Source organism: Leishmania braziliensis, chromosome 29, assembly GCF_000002845.2.
Source record: "Leishmania braziliensis MHOM/BR/75/M2904 complete genome, chromosome 29".
NCBI lineage: Eukaryota > Euglenozoa > Kinetoplastea > Trypanosomatida > Trypanosomatidae > Leishmania > Leishmania braziliensis.
The window spans coordinates 280,645-300,491 of NC_009321.2; the positions used below are offsets into that span (position 1 = coordinate 280,645).

General features: G+C 59.3%; 5 protein-coding genes across 5 annotated transcripts; all 5 read right to left on the reverse strand.

Moving 5' to 3' along the window:
* Positions 1 to 443: 443 nt before the first annotated feature.
* On the reverse strand, positions 444 to 1,052 carry LBRM_29_0790 (conserved hypothetical protein; the record flags this gene model as incomplete). The annotated part of the gene is made up of 1 exon (XM_001566375.1): positions 444 to 1,052. The coding sequence occupies one exon, from the start codon at positions 1,050 to 1,052 to the stop codon at positions 444 to 446; it is 609 nt and encodes a 202-aa protein (XP_001566425.1).
* Positions 1,053 to 4,257: 3,205 nt separating this feature from the next.
* On the reverse strand, positions 4,258 to 6,063 carry LBRM_29_0800 (putative U-box domain protein; the record flags this gene model as incomplete). Its single annotated transcript, XM_001566376.1, has 1 exon — positions 4,258 to 6,063. One exon carries the CDS (start codon positions 6,061 to 6,063, stop codon positions 4,258 to 4,260), a length of 1,806 nt encoding a protein of 601 aa, XP_001566426.1.
* A 1,874-nt stretch (positions 6,064 to 7,937) lies between these two features.
* On the reverse strand, positions 7,938 to 12,695 carry LBRM_29_0810 (conserved hypothetical protein; the record flags this gene model as incomplete). Its single annotated transcript, XM_001566377.1, has 1 exon — positions 7,938 to 12,695. One exon carries the CDS (start codon positions 12,693 to 12,695, stop codon positions 7,938 to 7,940), a length of 4,758 nt encoding a protein of 1,585 aa, XP_001566427.1.
* Positions 12,696 to 13,684: 989 nt separating this feature from the next.
* On the reverse strand, positions 13,685 to 15,643 carry LBRM_29_0820 (conserved hypothetical protein; the record flags this gene model as incomplete). The annotated part of the gene is made up of 1 exon (XM_001566378.1): positions 13,685 to 15,643. The coding sequence occupies one exon, from the start codon at positions 15,641 to 15,643 to the stop codon at positions 13,685 to 13,687; it is 1,959 nt and encodes a 652-aa protein (XP_001566428.1).
* Positions 15,644 to 17,185: 1,542 nt separating this feature from the next.
* Positions 17,186 to 18,994, reverse strand: LBRM_29_0830 (conserved hypothetical protein; the record flags this gene model as incomplete). Its single annotated transcript, XM_001566379.1, has 1 exon — positions 17,186 to 18,994. The coding sequence occupies one exon, from the start codon at positions 18,992 to 18,994 to the stop codon at positions 17,186 to 17,188; it is 1,809 nt and encodes a 602-aa protein (XP_001566429.1).
* Between the last annotated feature and the right edge of the window lie 853 nt (positions 18,995 to 19,847).

The following is a 19,847-nucleotide window of genomic DNA, read 5'->3' on the forward strand; positions in this document are numbered from 1 at the left end:
AGAGGGGGGTATACATGCGATTCAAGGGACATGAGGAAGAGAAATGAGGGACGAGGAGTGACAGCACACATCGGCCCGGCACTGCATTGGCGACGGGTAGAAGAGAAAAGTGCCTGTCCTCTCGCTGCGTGTGGCTCTGAGCTTGACCTAGAGGCAAACGGAAATGAAGCCTCCCCTACCTCGAACTTTGCAGCCAACATGCACGTGCGCGTAGGTTAGCCAGGCGGGTCCAGTCACGTGAGGCGGAGAGCATTCAAGTGCGCGCACTGCGCGCTATTGCTTTCAAACCAATTCCCTTCCCCGGCCGCCGTGATGCTCTGTTTTTGAAGGTGGCGTTCGTCTTGTACGTCACACACCTTGCGCGACAAGCGCGGCAAGTGGGAAGAGAAGAAAGACCCTCTGCAATCACACACGTCGACAGATGCGACAGCTCGTGAACCCCTTCACTGAATGGTGTGCCTCATTGCACCCTCACCTCCGTCCTCAACGCGAAAGACACGCACCACCGGGCCGACAGGCGGCACAGCTGCCCTGCCAGAGGCACTGCCCGCTGCGGCGGCAGCATCACTGTCGCTGATGCCCTCGAGACTCTGCTGCGCGCGCTCGTAGCGCAACTGCATGCGACGATGACGGTCTTGCACGGCGAAGTAATGCGGCAGGAGGTACGCCATGCTCAGCCAGCCAAAGAAGCCGGCGCCGAAGACGCACAGCACCACCTGCAGTTTGCGTAACATTGACAAATTGCTCCTCAGGTCCCTCTGACGTTTTTCACGCTGGTACTTGTCAATTCCCCGGTTCATAATCTGCTGTGCTCGTGTCGAGCTCTTCACGTCGAACGTTCGGCTTGTATTCTCGCTCACAAACTGGCGCGTCTTACGTGCCTTGCTCTGACGCCTCTCCAGCTCATTCAGTGGGATGCCCAGCTCCTTCTCGGGATTTCTGCGTCCAGCGCGAAACAACTCCTGGACCCTGCTGGTGGTACCTTGGGCCGACTTCACCGCATCGCCGGCGGATGAAGCCCTGAGGTCAGCCCCACTGTTGCTACGAGGCATCCTTAGGGCAGGAGGCGAAGGAAAGGAGTGAAGATGCAAGCAGAGTAGAAATGGACGAGCCGTGAAGCAAGGAAAAAACACTGAGGACGTCAGTCCCAGGGGCTCGCGGCACCAAAATGGAAGAGGGGGAAGTGTATAGAAGAGGAAAGACTCCGCACGCTGCTATTCACACCCGCAAACACATGTGGGACTTGTTTCTTCTGCCACAGCTTTTCCTTGTTGCTGAAGCGTCTCCGTTCTGCTATCACATCTGTGCGCGCGCGCGTGTGGGTGCACCGTGAGCCAAGGTGAGCAAAACAATAGCCACAAATGCACAGAGTGGGCGGGTAATACGAAAGACGGAGACACAGAGATAACCGCGCACCAAAGAAAAGGCGGTAGGGAGCGTGGAGTCACTGTCGCGACAGAAGGAAGAGACGAGGCACCTCAAACACACTGTGAGAGAAATGAGCGTGTATCTGCGTGTGTGTACGTGTGGGTGGGTGGGTGGGTGTGGGTGTCGCACATAAAGCAACGATCGCTGTCTTTTTCCCTGTCCAGCCAAGCCATCGGCACCACACCTCGGTGCAACGCGTAAGTGCCGAATCAGTAAGAGCAGAGAGAAGAGAATAGAAGCACTCAGACATAGAGAGGGAAAGCAAGTCATACAGTCGAGGTGAAGTCTCCCTCCCCCCACTGCAGCGGCGAAAGAGCGTTCGTGACGGCTGTCAACGGTGCGTCATCACCACAAAACCCACTTATCAGTCTAGGTGATGAGTTTCACACCTCTATTGATGTTCCTTGAAGTGGCCAACAACACCTATCCATCACCAAAAAAAAAAAACTCAGAAGTACGCATAGGCGCACAACGAGCATGACTATGATCCTTCGCGACCAAGTGCGCAGACCATCCCCATCATACTGTTTCCTTCCACAGCGGTGTCTGTGCAAATGCGTGCGTTGCACAGACTGTCACGCAGCATTCAACTTTGTGGTAAGTAAAACGAACAGAGCAAGAGAAGAGTGGAAAAAGTGGTGGGTGTGAAGAGAGAGGGGGGAGTCGCACATAGAGGAGGGAACGAGGGTAGAACGGTGGCAAAAGGCTGAAAAATACGCATCTCCCTCTCACCGCCGCTGCCGCAACACGCACTGCCCCTTTCCCGGTCTCCCTCTCCGTCTATCTCTTTCCCCTCCTCTCTCTTTTCTGTGGTTATTATTTCTCACGAGTCATACGCAGAGAGGTGCGCATGTATTCAAATGTTACACTTTCCCATCCCCTGTAGGTCGCCGGCACCGTACGTCTCTGTACTTTCACTATGCGCGTACCAAAGCACGAGTGTACGCCCGCCCCCGCCCCTCTCCCCTTCGCAGCGCCTGTGGTCTGAGACAGAGGGAGGAGAGCGAGTTGTCAGTATCGGCGAGGATGCCCAAGCCCAAGCGAAAGGAACTCGACAGAAGAGATGAAAAGAGAGAAGCGAAGAAGCAAAAAAAGGGGGGCACAACGACCACAGCGCGGCACACACACATCAAACCAAAGACAACAACGTAAAGGAAAAGAGGGGGCAGGCAGAGACTGGTGCTCTGAAGGAGAAGACGTGGCGGAGGCGAGAGAAAGAGTGAGAGGCACACGAGCACATCTGCACGCACGTCCGCCAGTGGCACAGCCTTTCCTTCTACAAAGGTGGGTGAGCAGCCTTCCACGGGATAGGAGGGGTGGGGTGAAGGAGAGGGGGTGGAGAAGCTCAGGGAAAAAGAGAAAACGTATTCAGAAGTTTAGAAGTAAAAAGACGTCATCTGCTGAAAGTTGTGCTCAACACGTCTTTGCTTCCGGCCCCCCCCCGCCCCAATCACACCTAAACACCGACACACCAGCACGCAGAGACGCCCACTCCAACAGGCAGGGGGGGAGAAGCATAAACAGACAAGAGAGAGGAAAAGAGGGCCAGGACATTAAAGAGAGACTGGCAGAGTAGACTAATTAGGTGGTGGAAGTGGAGGAGAGAATGACAAGGCAGGAAAAAGCCGCAGCAAAGGTGGAAAAAGGCAACACATGGGAAGTCAACATAGACGGACGCCACTTTTACCCGATCAAACCCCACTCCTATCCTTCAAAATTTTCTCCTTTTACCTTCTCACCCCTCCTTGATGGCAGGGGGGCACCGCAGCGCGTGGCATAATGGTCCAGTACCCTCACTCCAGGGGGGGGTGGGGAGGCCAAGTAACCCCCCTATCCCTTGCCAATGCCGAACCGCCTCTCGTGGTGGCGGGTCCCGGCGCCCGCGACGTGTCTAGGCCAGAGCGGCGTGCCGCTGCTGGTGTCGGCGGTCGGATCGTGGATGGCGCTGCGTCGGAGCGGCCTGCAACAGTGAACATGACTGTGCCACCCATGTGATGGGCAGAGTGTCGGCGTGGTTCGCACGCATCCCACCTCGGGCCTCGCCGCCTGATGGTGTGGGGAACCTGCGAAGCGGGGAATGGGCAGAGTTTGGGGCGGAGGCCGTGCGCCGGCACAGTCGCCGGAGCACTGCCGTAGCGCGTGCCGAGCGCTGCTTTGCACCACAAGGTGGGCGGGTGGCAGGCCAGGGTGGTGTGGGGTTGGGCTCCTGCTCTGTATGGCAGAGATTGAAGACGTTGAAATAGGAAAGCAAAACTCCACGCCCTCGCCCCTTCTCCCAAGGCTGGAACAGACACGCATGTGCAACACGAGTCGATACGCAAGTCAGAAAAAGGAGGCGTGGAAGGCGGATAGCGAGAGTCCCTATCGCAAAGGCACGAATGCTGTACGGGTGGTGGACGCCGCGCAGTGGCGGTGGCGAGACCTCTTCATGGTAGGTGAGAAGTGAGAGGCACAACCGACGCACGGCGACAGTCCCTCCCTCTCCCCTCCCCGACGTGCGATGCGCACACGCAAGGGAAAAAAGTGAGGGAGACTCGCTGTGTACCATCTTCTCTTAGAGCGATGGAGACACATGAAAGGCGGAAAGGGTATGGATCTAATCAAGAGATCAGAAGTAGATCGCCTGCAGCTGGCGGGTGTGCGTGTAGCGACACACAACGCAACAGCACAGGCACCCGGGCCCCTAGCACAGCTGATACACGTTTTTCATCACTCACGCGTGTGTAACGGGTGGGTGGGAGCACGAGAGGAGAAGAGAAGCGGGAGGAGGGAGCGAGCTGAGCACGAGAACGAATCTTCTTTAGAAGCTAGTTCACCCTGCCTCTCTCCTCAGAATTTGTACATGTCATCCTCGGCCACCGGCTGCGACGTCATGGTCTGACGCACAATCTGCTGCATAATCTTCGTCGCCACAGCCGTGTTCGGCGTCAGCTGGGCCACCGTCAAAGGACGTCCGGTGATGGGGCAGACGGAGCCGTTCTGCCCTAGCCAGCTCATGATAGCCTCCTTTTCATATGTCTGCCCATACGGCGAGGAGACAGGGTTCTTCATCACGGCGCCAGTCAGCGAGCACAGGAGGTCGGCGTCCATGCCCTCGACGCTGTCCTGCTTCGCACTTGGACTCATTTTATGCCGGATTGGTGCAGCGGCCTTGTCGATGGAGATCTTGTTCTTCTTCTCTGGCCTCAGCGCCGGCATCTCGCCCAACAGGCGCGCGCCACCAGCCGGAGCAGCCTGTGCGACCACCGGCGCCTGCTGCGCGGTCAGCTGTGTGATCATGGAAAGGAAGCAATTGTCGATGCACTGAAACGTGGTCGAATCCTGCGCAATAAGGGTGTCGGGCGTGATACGACGGAACTGCCGATACCACGCCTCCGTGAAAGGCAGTCCGCAGCCGCCCACCTCCTTCTTCAGGAAGGCCTCAACGGTCGCTCGCAGCGCCGCGCTCGATAATTCGGGCATCAGCCCGTCCATCGGGTAGCTGGGCACCTCGCCCATGGCGTCGACGTTGCACATGAAGTGGAGGAGGTTGATGTACATGACCATCACCTGCCCCGACACGCGTGCATCCGTCACGATGGGGCGGATCGAGAGCTGGAAGAGGTCGTGGAAGAAGGTGCAGAAGATGCGCACCTCCTGGCTCGCTTCCTCCATGTGGTACGTTGCAAAGGCACCGAAGAGGAAAGAGAGGTTGAGGGAGTGCAACACCGGGCTAGAGACGCACGGCGCCGGGGCGGTCATCGCCTCATGCAGCTTTGCAGCCAGCGCCTGCACATGCATCATCACCGTCCCGTCGAGGAAGGTCGTCGAGAGAAGGATGTGCTGACGCCACTGTGTCGCCTCCTTCGAGGAGAATTTGAAGATGTTCATGATGGTCCACATCGTGTTGTTCACGGCACTCTGGACCAACGGCGGCACCGTCTCCGAGCTTGCGATGGCTTCGCCGAGCACATCGCTCACCACCTGGATCGCCTGCAGACGCAGCATCAGGTTCAGCATGAAGTCCACCTTCTCCGTGAATTTGGCGCAGCTGTGCTCCTCGATCTTCTCGCCCACCCCAAAGAAAGCCTGCGGCTGGGTGAAGCCGAGCAGGCCGCTAATGCAGTTGCACCGCAGCTCGAACTCGTACGGCGGTTCCTTCAGTAAGATGGCCAGCAGCAGCTGAATTGCAAACTGCGTGTTGTGCTCCGCAAACTCGTGTACAGCTGCCGCCTTCAGCTTGTAGTCCATCACGCGCATCAGTAGCACTAGTACGTGCTCCGACATGCGGCCTAGCTCCGAGTCAAACGGCATTGTGCCTTCGTCCTTGACGGATTTCTCGAAGATGCTTGTCATCCCCTCCAAGCAATCGAACACAACCGACCGCACCGGCTTGTAAAGGGAGAAGTTGTTCAGGAGCAGGCAGAACTTCGTCTTACGGCGCAGCGGCACGGCCTGCACATCAGCATTGTTCAGGTACTGCGCCACGACGGTGCGAGAGACGCGGCGCACCGCCTCACTGACGGCAGCAGCATCGCCACTGTAGTAGCCCTGTGCATTCGAGATGTCGCTCATTTGAATCCATTGGTCCAGCCTTGCATCGTCGATCACGGCGCCGCTCTGGATGTATGCATCCAGCTGACCAACATTCGCCATGTTTTAGATGGGTAAGTGGAGGGGAGGGGGGGAATAGTGGAGGAGGACGAGGCGGAGGGAGAGGGTCGTCTGCGCAGAAGGAAGACAGGTAAAGAAAAAGGGCAAGGAGGGAAATAAAAGAAGGCAGCTCTGCACACCCACAGGCCCGGGTGGCACCGCAGGGTCGAGACGCCAAAAATGGCTGGACAACAAAGGCAGCCCCTTTCCCTGTTGTTGTTGTGTGCCGCCTGCGTAGGCAGCTGAGGTGTGTGCGGGTATCAGAGCCCACAAGCGTGGACGTGCTGTCTATGACAGTGACCACTGTCCCTCCAGTTCCGCCGTTGTCTCTGGTGATCGCTATGGGGGCACAGAAGAGAGGAAAACCGACCCACGCAACCTGGCGCACACGCACTGAGAGAGCGAAAGCGAGCGAGCGAGCGAGGTGTGGGGTAGAAAAAAATCAGAGGTCTATGTATGGCGAGAGGAGGAGAGCAGTTGCGCGTGAAGAAGGGAGGGAGGAAACGATGAAGAGACGGGAACGGACTGAGCGTGTCCATGGGTCCACGCGTACAGTGCGTTTGTGTGTTGGCGTGCAGAGCGGATCAACATCAGTGACGTCACCGAGCGCAAAACAAAAGTAAGCGGAAAGGGGGGAGATGCAATGAGCACACACGAGGAGAAAAGTGAAACACCGAAGGAGAGAAGTACGAGTGTGAGTGCGAGGTCTGAATACAGAGAAGGGGAATGGCCATTTTTTTTCCTGTCCACTTCACGTGCGGCATGTGCTGAGAGCTGATTGCCACTTCTCTCGCGTTCTTGTCTCCCTTTCGGCGCGTGGACTCAGCGTCATGACGGAGCTGTCGTCACGGGGGTTGAGATGAGGGAGCAAGAGAGGGAAGTAGGGGGTGCAGGGTGCACCAGTCTATGTCGGTATGTGTTTGAGCGCGTATGTGCCATTTTCTTGTGCACGTGCGGCGCCACACGCACACATGCATACAAACATGCGTGTACACACACGACTCCGACCCCCTTACTCGCCTGACTTGCGCCCACCCCCGCCACATGCCTGTATTTTTTTTCCCTCGTTGCTCAACTCTCTCTCTCTCTCGCCCTTGTGTGACTGTCGATGGCGCGCATAAAGGTGTCGCGTGGAAAACAAACAGCACAGAAAAGACCGAAGTAGGGGGCGTGGGCGCACCGCACGTCCTCGTCCTCTCACGCTCGTCGACTGCAAAGAAAGGGAAGTGGCACTCCACTGACTCTGCGATCCGTCGCTCTCTTACGCGTTCCTCTCCGCCGACACAGAGAGACAGACATGAATGTGCACGCCCTACATCCTCGCACCTTCATCATCCTTCTCCTACCCGATGCGAAGCACGAAGAGATCAGAAAGGTGTGGCAGATCTGCGCCAGTATCACGTCCATTCTTTGCCACTCGCTCCCCCCCTCCCTCCATGTAGGTGCGCTTACAGGAGGAGCAAAGTTGGTGTGCAGAGCCGGCAGCAGCACCAGCAGCAGCGGCGGCGGCGTTTCAGCCGACTAAAAGTACGGCGGTATCGAGGTGGGGGTTGCCGGCGAAGAAGGCCGATGAAGGCTGTGACGAAGAGGGTTGTGAGACCCTGCCGTTGTTTGATGCATTGAAGGTGGAGGTCTGCCCTAGTACCGCCGCTGGCACGATGGAACCTGTAGCGCCAAAGTAGGTTGTGCCAGTGGGGTATCTCGATCCTTCGTCCATCATTCCCAAAATGTAGGCACGGAACGTGTCATCGCCGCTCAAGAGGGCTCACATGCGCATCAGAAAACCGCTCGAGGAGGCGGAGTGCGTCGCCGTGATGTCGCTCCTGGCGGGAGGTGTGCTGCTATTGGACCTACCCCTGGTGATTAGGCAAGGGGACTCACGCGCCCGACATGAGACGGCGCAGGACAGTAACAGGGACAGACACACCGTACTTGCCTGCCTCCGTCTCCCTATCGTCCTCCGTGGCTGCTGTTGCTGCAGCAGCCGTTGCTGCTTGATCGGAGTGCGACCACTCATATGGTGGCGGCTCATTGGTGGGACTCGTGGTAGCACTTCTGTGTGGGGCCTCCGTATCCCTTTCCGCCTCCTCCTCCCACCCGTCGTTTCGGTGGACGGGCATCATCCTTATGGTCGCCGAGGCCACGCCAGAGAGCGTGTGCCGCCACCAGGTCACCCAGGGCGCGACTGCGAACATGCGGCCGCCGCTGCTCTGCCTCTGCTTGTTCGCAGCAGCCTCCTCCTCGGCCTCCTTGCACTGCCGCTCTCGACTGCGGTGGAGAGAGGTGCGGCGACTGCTGAAGGCCGACGCAAAGAGCGGCAGGCAGGCCGTCAGCGCTGCTGCAGTGGAGGCGGAGGAGGAGGCGTCGGATCCTGCCAGCGGCCCTTCCCACCACCGACGCACTGATCTCAACGCAAACATCCACCAAGTCTTTTCCACTGCATCTCCACCGCCCTCCGGCCGCTCTGCATCTGCCACGCGCTGAAGCCCAGGGATGACACTGCCGTTGCTGGTGTAGTACTGCCGGCAGTACGGTAGCACGCGCATGGGGTGCCCTGCTGGCGCGGCTGCAGAAAAGGACAAGGGGTCTCTGAGATCACTGGGCAGCACGGCGTCTATCATCTCAGCCGCCGCAGACGCGATGGTTGCTGAAGTGCCGCTAACAGTACTTGGCAGACCGACCTTGGCGAGAGCGACAGGCGTAGTACCACCCTTGAGAAGGCTGGACTCGTGCACCACCAAGACCAAGTTCGCGTGCCGTGAGAGGAAGCTGTCATATAGCCTCTGGATGAACTGTGGGGTGACGGGGACGCCGTCGTGCACGTACAGCAGGAATGTGATTCGACGCCGTGTTAGGTTCGCTTGTGTGCAGGTGTGGAGTACAAGCTTGTGCTCCGTGTACTGGCGGCCAAGCGTGAAGGTGCGAATGACCATGCGCGGCAGGAACCATGTGTTGTCGTTGGACACGCGCCGAATGCGCTCCGCGATGCGACTCTCCACGTACTCCATCGGCAGCGGTCGCTCGATGTCGAGAAAAAAGGGGAACGGAGTATGCAGCGACAGCTCACGCAGCACCGCTGTTGCCGCGGCATACTCCTCAGAGATTCGGTCTTCAGCTGGTGCGGTGCGGTCACTGCCGATCGGGATGACAGTCATCGGCCGCCGTTGGTCATCGTAGCCGAGGATCAAGTAGGAGGCCGAGGAGAGAAATGCGTCGGTGCTGCTGAGTCCATGCTCTTCACGACGCCGATCGGCTATCTCAGCTTGCTCAAAGTAGTCTGATGCCAAGTCAGCCACCGCTTGCGTGGTCCACGTGTCCTTGTCCTCGGCGGTCTGCGGGGCGCAAATCTCTTCCCATGGCGTAAACATCCGAAAGAGCGAGTTCGCGACAATCTGCGACTCAAAGTCGATGCCGACCACGTTGAGCATAATGATGCTCGCGAGGAACAGCCACGTGAGAAGGGACCAGTACGAGGACAGCACATACGCCATCGGCAAGTTCCACGCGCACCGCTGCTTCATCATTACGTTCTCCTTCAGGCTCAGCTTGTGTGCTTGGGTGTTGAGGAAGCGCCACATGTTCAGCGTTGTTGCAATGCGGGACCGGGTGGTGGAGATGGGCAGCTGCAGATCAATGGCTGCGTTGAGCACATATGTGTACCGAGGATTTCGACCGGCAGACTCAGCCAGCACTTCGCGCAAGATCATGACACTCGCCCACGGTGACAGCGTGAGTGGGAGGGAGCTGACGAGGAAGCGCAGCTCCGCGGGAATGTCGTTCGCGCCGCCGTGGGGGTCGTTGTCCCTGCCTGCCCTCTCCGAGCCTGGTCCCGCATGTGCATCCTCCCTGCCTGCATCCTCCTCAGCTGCGCCACTGACAGTGGTGTCGCATCTGACGTGCCGGCGCCGGCGTCTCTTCTGGTTCTTGCCATCTAGAGAGAGCAGCAGCTCTTCCTTGCGCTCAGCGAGTCGGCGGCGGGTCGTCTCTGGGGCCTCGGCCACGTTCACCAGCAGAAAGATCTTGCGGCGGTACTCGTCTTGTATGTTCGGCACCGGCACGTGCTGCGTCACGAAGGCGAAGAGCTCCGTGCTCACCACAATCGGCCGCTCCGAGTCGCGTGAGCTCTCAGCGACCTGCGCCTTGACCAGCTCTTCGATTAGTATGAGGAAGCGCTGCCGCAGCATTGGTGACACAGAGATCCGCGGTGGAGCAGCTGGAGCTGGTGTGGGGTCGGTATCGGAAGGAGCAGCGGCGTTCGCTGTAGTGAAGCCTTCCTTGCCTGTGGTCTCAGCGGCAACACTGCCGGCACTGAAGTCAATAACAGCATCGCCGCGGGCGGTAGAACTGGCTTCAGAGTCTGGAGGCGAGGAGGGGGAGGAGACACGGGCCCCGTTACCATCCGAGCAAGCGTGACGACGACCTTGTTCCTCGGTGCTTCCCGTCATCACGGTAGAGAGGGTGTTGGAACTAGAGAGTTGCCGGAGCTGCTCCTGCACCTGCTGCTTCAGTCGCCGTTGGTCGCGGATAATGCCTTGAACCATCTCCTTCAGGGAGTGGTACGACAAGACGCACAGTGCCCATGGACTCCCGTCCATCACGTGCAGCTCCTCCATCTGACCTCGCGCTGTCTGGTCGAAGAGGCCGTAGCCACCAGCCGTGCTGTCAGCAGAGTCACTGACGAACAACTTCGCCCCCAGCTCTGCTAAATAGAGCGTGTCCTCCTGAGTGAAGGCGTACCGGTCCCGTCGAGCCTTCTCCTCAAGGGCAGACAAGACGTCGCTCAGCACCGATGTGTACAGGTCCTCACTACCACAGCTCTCCAGCAGCGGCAGCACCCGACGCACCACCACCTGGAGGTTCATCAAGGACCTGTTCACGAGGCCGCTCTTCTCTAGTGCAATCAGGGCCTCCTTGATGCTTCGGTCCACGAGGCGCTTGAAGTGGAACTCGCACGCCGCACTTGTTACCATTTCTCGTAGCAGCCACGCCGTCAGCTCCGGTAGATCCGGGCTCGTCACCGAAATCTGCGACCGCTCAGCCAGCGCGTACGCGTGCTTCAGCACCTCGTCACACAATGTGAGAAGGGCTTCGTGAGCAGCGGAAGGGGGTGTGGATGAGTGGGTCGATCCTTCAGATGTAGCCTTGTCGCCCTCGTGTGGTACCGTGAGGAGCCTGCGCAGCTGAATTACCTCACTCGCTGCTTCGAAGGCGGCTATGGGCAGCAGCATTGAGTTGGCAGAGCCCGAGGCGGAAGAAGCGGTGGAGGAGGAGGCCCACACCGACGCCGAAGCTGAGGGCGCTGGGGACGCAGATGGTAGCTCTGCATTTGCGACTGAGATGTAGCGCAGCAGCAGAGACAGAATAAGCACGTGCTGCAAGGCGAGCGCCTCATCGCACGACGCGCCGCTGTCATTGGCGGATGGAGACGGCGTTGATGCGTGAGCCTTCAGCACCTGAGCGAGTCGTTGAGGCTGCAGCTGGCGCGCAATCATCCCCCAAAACTCGCCAGAGGGAATCGACGTTCCTGGGCCAGACGAAGCCGCACCGATGGCAGCGATAGCGGCAATGTCGGACATCGTTACCTCGATATGTCGCTCCTCCATACGCATGAGGATGTGCTGGATATCCATCATTGTGGGAGGAGGGATAAGAAAGCTCGGTGTTCTCGCCGCGGCCAAAGTGCTGAGACGTGGGTCTGCGCCGGTAACGTCACCGTGGGGCAAATCACCTGCGGCAACATCGCCACCACCCAGGGCAGCCGCTCGCAAGCGCTGCTGTTGCTGCTGCACCGACCACATGACGAGCAAAGCGCGCAGCGACGGCGCACGCGCGTAGTAGCCGCGGTGCTCCACCGCGGCCGACTCCTCCTGCAGCCACTTGATTCGGTTGTCCTCATCGGCACTCAGCAGTAGCCGTGCCACATATGCACTCATAGCGGGGAGTGATGCCCCTGACGCAGCCGAGGCCGCCACTGCACTGGGGCCCTCGGCACGCCTTTGTGCCGCGGTCAGGAGGTCATTGCACGTCAGAACAACGGTTGCAGTGGCCCCCGTGCTGCCCAGCAACCGCCCATAGACCTCCTCGGTGATGGTGGAGCGCAGCAGCCGCTCCACGTCGGCGAGCTTCAGAGCCCATAGAAAGTCGTCTCGCGCCCGCCACACGCCCTCCTCCGCGGACGACGACGGGGCGGACGTCGAGGTTGGCGCAGAGGGCGAGGAAGAGTAGGAAGGCAGTACTGGGTAGAAGAGTGCACTGCAGCAGCACAGGCGGTCCCCACACGGGCCTAGCTTGGGACTGCTGCCACCGGCGGACGGCGCCGCCGCAGTGTTGTACGAGGTGGGTAGTACACCCGAAGCGCACCGGCCCACACAACACTGCCGGCTGCGCAGCACCGAAAACGGCGACCGACGATGGCTGTGGTACTCAGCACTCCGAACAGTGAGTTGTGGAGTTTCCAAAGGCGCCGCCGGAGATCGCAAAACGCCATCCCTTCGCTCCTCAGTGTCATCCTCCTGCGGTGGTGGCCATGTTAAGGAGGAAGGATAGTCATACGCTCCCAGGCCTTTAAAGTGAACGGAGATGAATGCTCCAGCGATGACGGTGGGCCCTCGTGAAAGTCGGGTGCGATGAAGCATGCTCGTGTAGAGGATGTCGATCGCTACTGGTATGTGGGTACGTCAATCCAGCACACCTCGCCAGCTCTCTCCGTGCGCGTGCGTGCGTGTGGGTGTGGGTGTGATGCAGTTATGCGCTTGGTCAGTCTAAAGGCGAGGGTGTATACGTGTGAAGAATAAGGAGGGGGGTCTGTACGGTGTACAGGTGAACAAGTGCGAGAGCAGCAAAAGGGAGAACGCCACGCACCCGTGTACGTGTATCGGTGCCCTGTGGGGGGGGGGGGGGGGGGGACAACAACAACAAAAAAAAGGGCCCTCTCCTTTTTTCCACACGCCCGCGCCCGCCTCCGGCACACGCGTGGCGACGAGAGAGTTGAGGGCCTGTGCCTCTGCAAGACGGACCCCTCGTTTCCGCGCCTCGTGCACTCCCTAATGAACGTGTGTGCGGGTGTATACACATGTGAAAAAAAGGCACCACACACACACACACACACACGAGAGTGGCAGATGATAGGAGGTGAGGCGGGGGCGAGAGGAAAAGACGAGGGACACAGAGAGAAGAGAGACGTGATGCCAAAAAGAGAGATGCACAGGCGCACACGAGAAAAGGGCGACCACACCGACACCGACGGCGCCTCCATTCGCTACTTTGGTTCGCTGAGTCACCCGTGCCACTGCGCCAAGCTCGCTTGTTCCAGCTAAAGTGAGAAGCTTTACTCGATGCGGCTGTTGCGTCCCCATCACATATCAATGGGGCTGCGCTGATAGAGAGCGGGAAATCCAACGGTGCCGACACGAGGGCATGCGAGCCCCGCCTGTGCCCCGCCCTTCTTTTCGACCCCTCCTTTCGTGTTTACCACTGTCATCACCACTCGCCAGACACTGCACTTACAGACTTCCCACATCCGCCCTCTTCCTCGTCTTGTCACGCACCTCTCGCACATATGCACGCGAGAGGGGGCGGGGGGAGGCGGTGCATTACCGCACACAACGGCGCGCATGATTCGCTCTTAGCGAGCCCGCCGAGATGGGCGATCGTCACCGCCTCCAATTCCAGACTTACCCGGTGCCATCCCAAAGCCAGTGCCTGTAGCTGCAGCACCACCACCCAAGTTGAAGACAGTTGGCGCAGAGCCAGGGGCCGCAGGGCCCAAGGATGGCGCGAAGGGTGGAGCCCCAGTAGCAGCTGGCGCAGCAGTGGCAGAAGCCAAAGCAGCCCCAAAGCCCCCAGCCGTCGGTGCTGCCCCAAAACCGCCAACGGCTGTGGCCAGACCTGCCGCTGGGGTCGACGTCGTTCCGCCCGCTGCAGCGCCGAAGCCAGTAGCGGCCGGTGCAGTCGCACCAAAGCCAAACCCACCTACGACACCGCCTCCTGCTGGTGCTGCCGCAGCCGTTGCAGGGGCGCTGAATCCTCCAGTCGTCGCCGCCCCAGCTGCACCGGCGGCGGGGGCTGCTCCGAAGGCACCACCACCGGAAGTCGCACCGATACCTCCGCCCAGCGCAGAAGTGGTGCCTGCCCCAAATCCGGTGGCCGGAGCAGTGATGCCCATAGTGGTGGTTGCAGCCGATGCCGCGGCAGGCGACTGCGACTGCTGTGGGAGCGGAGGAATGTCGAAGTACGTCGATGGCGATGCCCGACGGAACAGAGTCATGCCATTGCGCTGCTGCTCGGTATCGGCAAAGAGCACGTCCGCCTCCGCCTGTCCGTACTGGCGCGTGAAGAGTTCGCGGGCGATGTCGGTGCGACTGTGCAGGTGAGCAGCCACAGAAGAGGAGTCTCGTAGCTGATTCAGCTCGTACACCAGGGCGGCGTTAATCTGCGCAATCGCGTCGTTCGAGATGGCCCTGCCGTTGTGGTGACCGCGACAACCACCCACGCCAGCGCCGCGCAACGAACGACCTGGCGGTACCAGCGTTGCCTCCAGCTCAGTGAGAGCGCTGCTGACGTGATCCATGCGATGGCTCAACTCCTCGACCAAGGCCACAAAAGGAGAGGCGGCACCGTTGCTCACGGCGGGACGATACGCCCCACCGCAGGCATTCATTCCACTGCCGGCGAGTGACGATGGCAGCCCTTGCTCCAGCAACGGTTCCCACACGTGTCGCTCGTAGTCGCGGATGTTGGCCTCCAACTTCTCAAGACGCTGTAGCTGACGACGCGTTTGCCCTTCATGCTGGTTGCAGTGCACCGCGACAAGATCGACGGCACGATTGCCGCCACCCTTCAGTGCTGCCATCTGGGCAAGGAGTTGACGATAGCTGGAGGAAGACGCCGTAGGAGAAGAGCTCCCGGTAGCGCTGGTGGCGATCGCACCAGCAGCCGAGTCGGCATCATCAGACTCGTTGAAGTACAGATACACCTTCTTCGCCGCGTCTCGCTCCGCGTGCATGAAACTGCGCAGCTCCATCAGGTGCTGCTGCAGCGGCTGCGGTAGAGCCTCAAATCGGACCTGCTCCGTCACCTGAGAAAAGTCAATGTCGCGTGCCCAGCTGGTGGCATTACCGGGACCCTTGATACCCTGATATGGGTACTGCTGAGCCGTCGGTGCAGCAGGAGCGGTCGTACTCCCGAACCCGCCTGCCATGCCAAAGCCACCACCGCGGCCGACACCGAGGCTAGAGGTTGCCGTCGAACCAAAGCCACCAGTGCCTCCTGTCGTCGCACCGATGCCAAACCCTCCGCCAGCACCAAAGCCTCCAGTAGCAGGCGCAGTGCCGAAGCCGGGCTTTGCACCGAAGCCCGTTGCCGCTGGTGCTCCGAAGCCGCCAGGGGCAGAAAGCGGGGCCCCAAAGCCGCCAGCCGCTGCGGCACTGGTGCCAAAGCCTCCGAAGCGATGGCCACCGTTCACAGGACCCGGTGTGCCAGTTCCTGCTCCTGTCGATGGAGTCGCGGCAAAGCCAGTCGCCATTGCAGGTTTCGCTCCGAAACCACCAGCGTTCGCCCCTGTACCAAAGCCGCCGAGCGACATGGCGAAGATCTGTCACAGTCAAGGAGACACAGCTTGGCTTAGGAAACTTGTCACTTCGCGCGCACTTTACTCCGATGCCGAGAGGCACGCGAACGGCTGGAATCAAAACGGTGCTGATAACTTTCTTCCTCTGTTGTGGCTTGTCAGTACACTCGTTCTGACAGCAACCACACCTCTTGCGGGCTCCTATGAAGCGCCGAATTCGATTATGGCTTTCGCTCCCTCTTTTCTCGTCCTCGCAGACCGTCGCCGCTACTTCGTGTCGTCACACGAGTGGGGAATCGGTGCGGCTGCTTCTGTTTATTATCTAAGTGTATGGGCAGAAGTGTGTGTGTGCGTGTGTGTGCGTGGAGGTGTTGGTATGATTCTGTGGCGGGTGCGCAGACGCCGTTAACCGAAGAAGGCAGAGGACTTGTGAAGAAGCAGAGAGTGTTGCAGACAGACACGCGCTCTTCGCTGAATATCGCCACAGGCGAGGGTAAAAGCAAGCTGACCTCATTCTCGAGTGAAGCCACCGTCCAGCAGTCGCACGGTGGTGCGCACAACAGAAAAGGAAGAGTAAACGTACAAGCACGAGAAGGAGCGAAGGGGTGAAGAGTCGAGCGCACTGATCAACCGAAGTGAAGGCAGGGTCTGGGTAAGGGACCTTCCACACTAACTTGTAAGGAGTTCAGGCAATATAGATGTCTGTGTCGCATCGTATGAGGTGACAAGAAGCATTGCGGTGCAAGAATGAGCACTTGAGTCCTCCTGATGACATGGAGAGCAGCGGAGTGTGTCGTTAGATGCGAGATGACTTACGCTGCCCAAAAGCACACCAAAGGTAGCGTGACGGGCGGATGTGCTGCGTGGGCTCAGATGCATGCGGGTTTACAGTCGCCATGATTACTCCTGTAGGTTATGAAAGGAGAGGGGCAGTGGGCGGAGAGGAAAAGAAGAAGAACGGGTCCCACGAGGAAGACCATTCAAGCCGCATCGCGTACTAGACACCTACACCGCACAGGGTCACGCACGCACACGCACGCACACTTTTATGTGATCACAGCGGGGGGAGAAAGAAACGCGCGCATCAAGAGATAAGTGTGCCACGGTTAAGCAAGAGTTCATGCGGGTCCCCAAAACGAGTTGAAGAGCGCACCTGAAGAAGTCGCTGTGGTGCATTGTACTGCTACACCATCACCTGTGGAAGCAGACAAGCCAGTGGCTACTGACAGAACAGCTTCAAAGAGCGCCCTCCCCCGTGCTACTCCCCCTCCCTCACCTTCTCCCTCCCAGAATGGTGTATGTGTGGGGGTGTATACACATGCTGAGGTAAAGACCGAAAGTCAAAAACAAAATACAACCATTTCTACGGACTGCCTATGCGTCTATCCTTGTTTGTGTGTGTGTGTGTGGGTGTGTGGGTGTGGGTGTGGATGCCAGTGAATGACTCCGGTAAAGGGCAGCGTGTTACGGCCCTCCATCTCTCTCCAGATTTCCGTTCGTGATGGCACTCCACCCAATTCAGCCAACGAGTAGGCAGTCCATAGAAAGAAAGTGTACCTACCCATCCCAGTCCGCGCAACTTAGCAGCACGTACCGAGCATTCCATGCGGCGCTTCTCCCCGAGGCGCTAGAGCGTCGCTCCTGCTCCTCCCACTGATGCCGATAATACTGCGCTAACCGCACCCGGTCCGTCTTGACCTTGACCGGCAGCGTACTTGTCTGACGCCCACTTGCCAGACCAGCTCTCGGCTGCACCGACGCGCCGATAGGGGCGTGCATGACGGGGACACGGCGGCCACTGGTGGGCTGCGCCCGCGCTGTATGCTGGGTTTGCTGAGCCGCATCGAACTGGCGGGCTCGACAGCACGACAGGGCAATCGGACGGTGTTCGTACTCGCCATTGTTTGTCATGGCAACGTGGGACGCGCGCACGATGCGAACATCCTGGGCCTCGCGATACGGGTGCCGGCACTGCGCCACATCGAAGCGGCAGCGGATGCAGCCGGTGGCGCAACGAGGGACGCATATGCCACACGTTGGAACAAATGCTGGCGATTTCGCTTTGGGAACGGCACGCCGAGTAGGCGGCGGCGCGGCAGCGTGAGCAGCGCGATAGAGCGGTCGAGCCGCTGCTGAGCGATAGTGACGCTCAGACACCCAGCCTGCACCTCCATCCTGGGTCTTCTCCGCGGCATCCGTGCCATCTTGGCGCAACAGTTCGCCAGTGTAAGGGGAGTATCCGCCTTCTGTGCGAATGAAGGTAGAGCAGTTAGAGGAAGTCGCGCCATCGCTGCCAGCGACAGAAGAGTCGCTGTCCTCCACCTTTCTCGAAACGCGATCGGCAGCTTCGCTCCATCGCAACGGTGGCTGCGCAGCAGTCTCGTCCTGCAAAGCGGCACTGGACTCGTCGTTCTCAGTACGCACGTTGCACGCAACTGCGGACGGAGCAGCAGGGAGCTCGTCAAATGCCTCCTCCGGTGATAGCAGAAGCGCCGTCGATAAAGATGGCACGTCGGCACATGAGCGCGACGCTCGGCGCGGCAGTGCTGAGGATAGCATTAGCGCTTGGTACTCGTGCATCCACCGTGCTAAACTGGCGCGCTCGGCGGCAGTGAGCTCGGCATGCTGTGCGGCTGATGCTACTGTAGCCTCTGACAGTGAAGACGACGATGTGCGAGAGAGAAGAGTGACAGCACCGCGCCCCTTGGCTTCCGTCCCGCAGACAGATAATTCGGGATTACTCCACGAAGAGAGCGCCGCACCAGAGCGGCGCTCAACAACAAACCCCTCGACTGCACCTGCGACGGTGCCCGCGACCAATGTGCGGGACAGCGCAGACGATGGGACAGTGGAGGAAGAGGAGGAAGAGGCGGAAGAGGATGGCGGAGCAGCTCCGGCGGCAGCACCAGTGGCAAAGTGAGAGAATGTGTACGGATGACTGGCGTCGGTGGTGCTGCACCTTCTCTCATGAACGACTGAAGACGGCGCTGGAGTTACCGGAACGGCGGCTGCAGGAACAGGAGCAGCGGCGTGGGCGGTGGACTCAGTGGGCGTGGTGATGACACGGTGGAGCTGTGCCGCATCCGCCAGCTCTGATGGGGCCGAGGGTGTGGTGGTGGCGGAGAGACTGGACGCACGCCTCGGCTTCTTGAGAGAGGAGATCAGCGTAGATGTGGTGGAGGAGGCACTGCTGTTCGTGGAGAAGGGCAAAGAGTAGGTGCTGGTGTCCCCCATCATGGCTGCAACCGTCTTTTCATCGAAGCCCATCTGCTGCAGTGTTGCGCGCACGATGGCGGCATCCACGCCGTCTGCCACCACCTGGTGCTCCAGGTAGTGGGTGTAAGCCTCCTCAGTTGATGTGAGCATTGTGAGGAGAAACAGAAGCAGAGAGGTGGATGTGCCAGGCGCGCGCGATCGAGCAGCGCGGTGTGCCTTTTATGCGTAGGATGCGTGTTCCCGGCCACGACTTGCTGGATGCGAGCGACGGCGACGTTAATGTACGTGTAGGTTGTATGTGGGTAGCTGTGCGCGCCTGCGCGGGTGCAAAGGCTCTTCGTCAGCTGATCTATGGAAAGTGTCTTTGAGCAAAGGCAAAGACTTGAACTCTATGGAACTTGAACTGTTCAAGGAGTGTCGCTCACACTCACTGAGGCATAAGAACGCAGACCCTTATGTGCAGAGAAAATTATGCTGTTCTGCCTTCGGCGTAGTCGCCTTGCCGCGGTACTGGTGCAACGCGGGGAGACTGTGCAAAGCGTGGAGGCAGAAAAACGATGCCGCAGGAGAATGCGAGTGGCTGCTCTCTTCAATGCCAAGGTGCGACAGCATCAGCAAGAACAAGACAACGTGGGAAACGCACGGTGATGTTGAAATGACGTGAGACATTCAGTGTGATGCATCAGAGGAACTACTTCGTTCTTCCACGTCCCACCCTCTTGTCCACTATAACCCATAATGATCACGAGGGACGGAAGGAAAGCGAAGTTGGTGCTGTACTCAGTCAGCACACTCGCTCCCATGCGGCAGTATTCGCGCTACACCGCCTTCCACTTCACAGCTTCATCCAGCTCGTCCTGTCACGCTACTCATGAAATGTGGGCCTCCCCCCTTGTCTGCGTGTGCGTATGTGTGTGTGTGTGTGGGGGGGGGGGGGGGGGGGTTGACTCATTCTTCCACTTGTTTCGTTCCCTGCGGAGGCGTCATGCATGAAGGGTGTGAA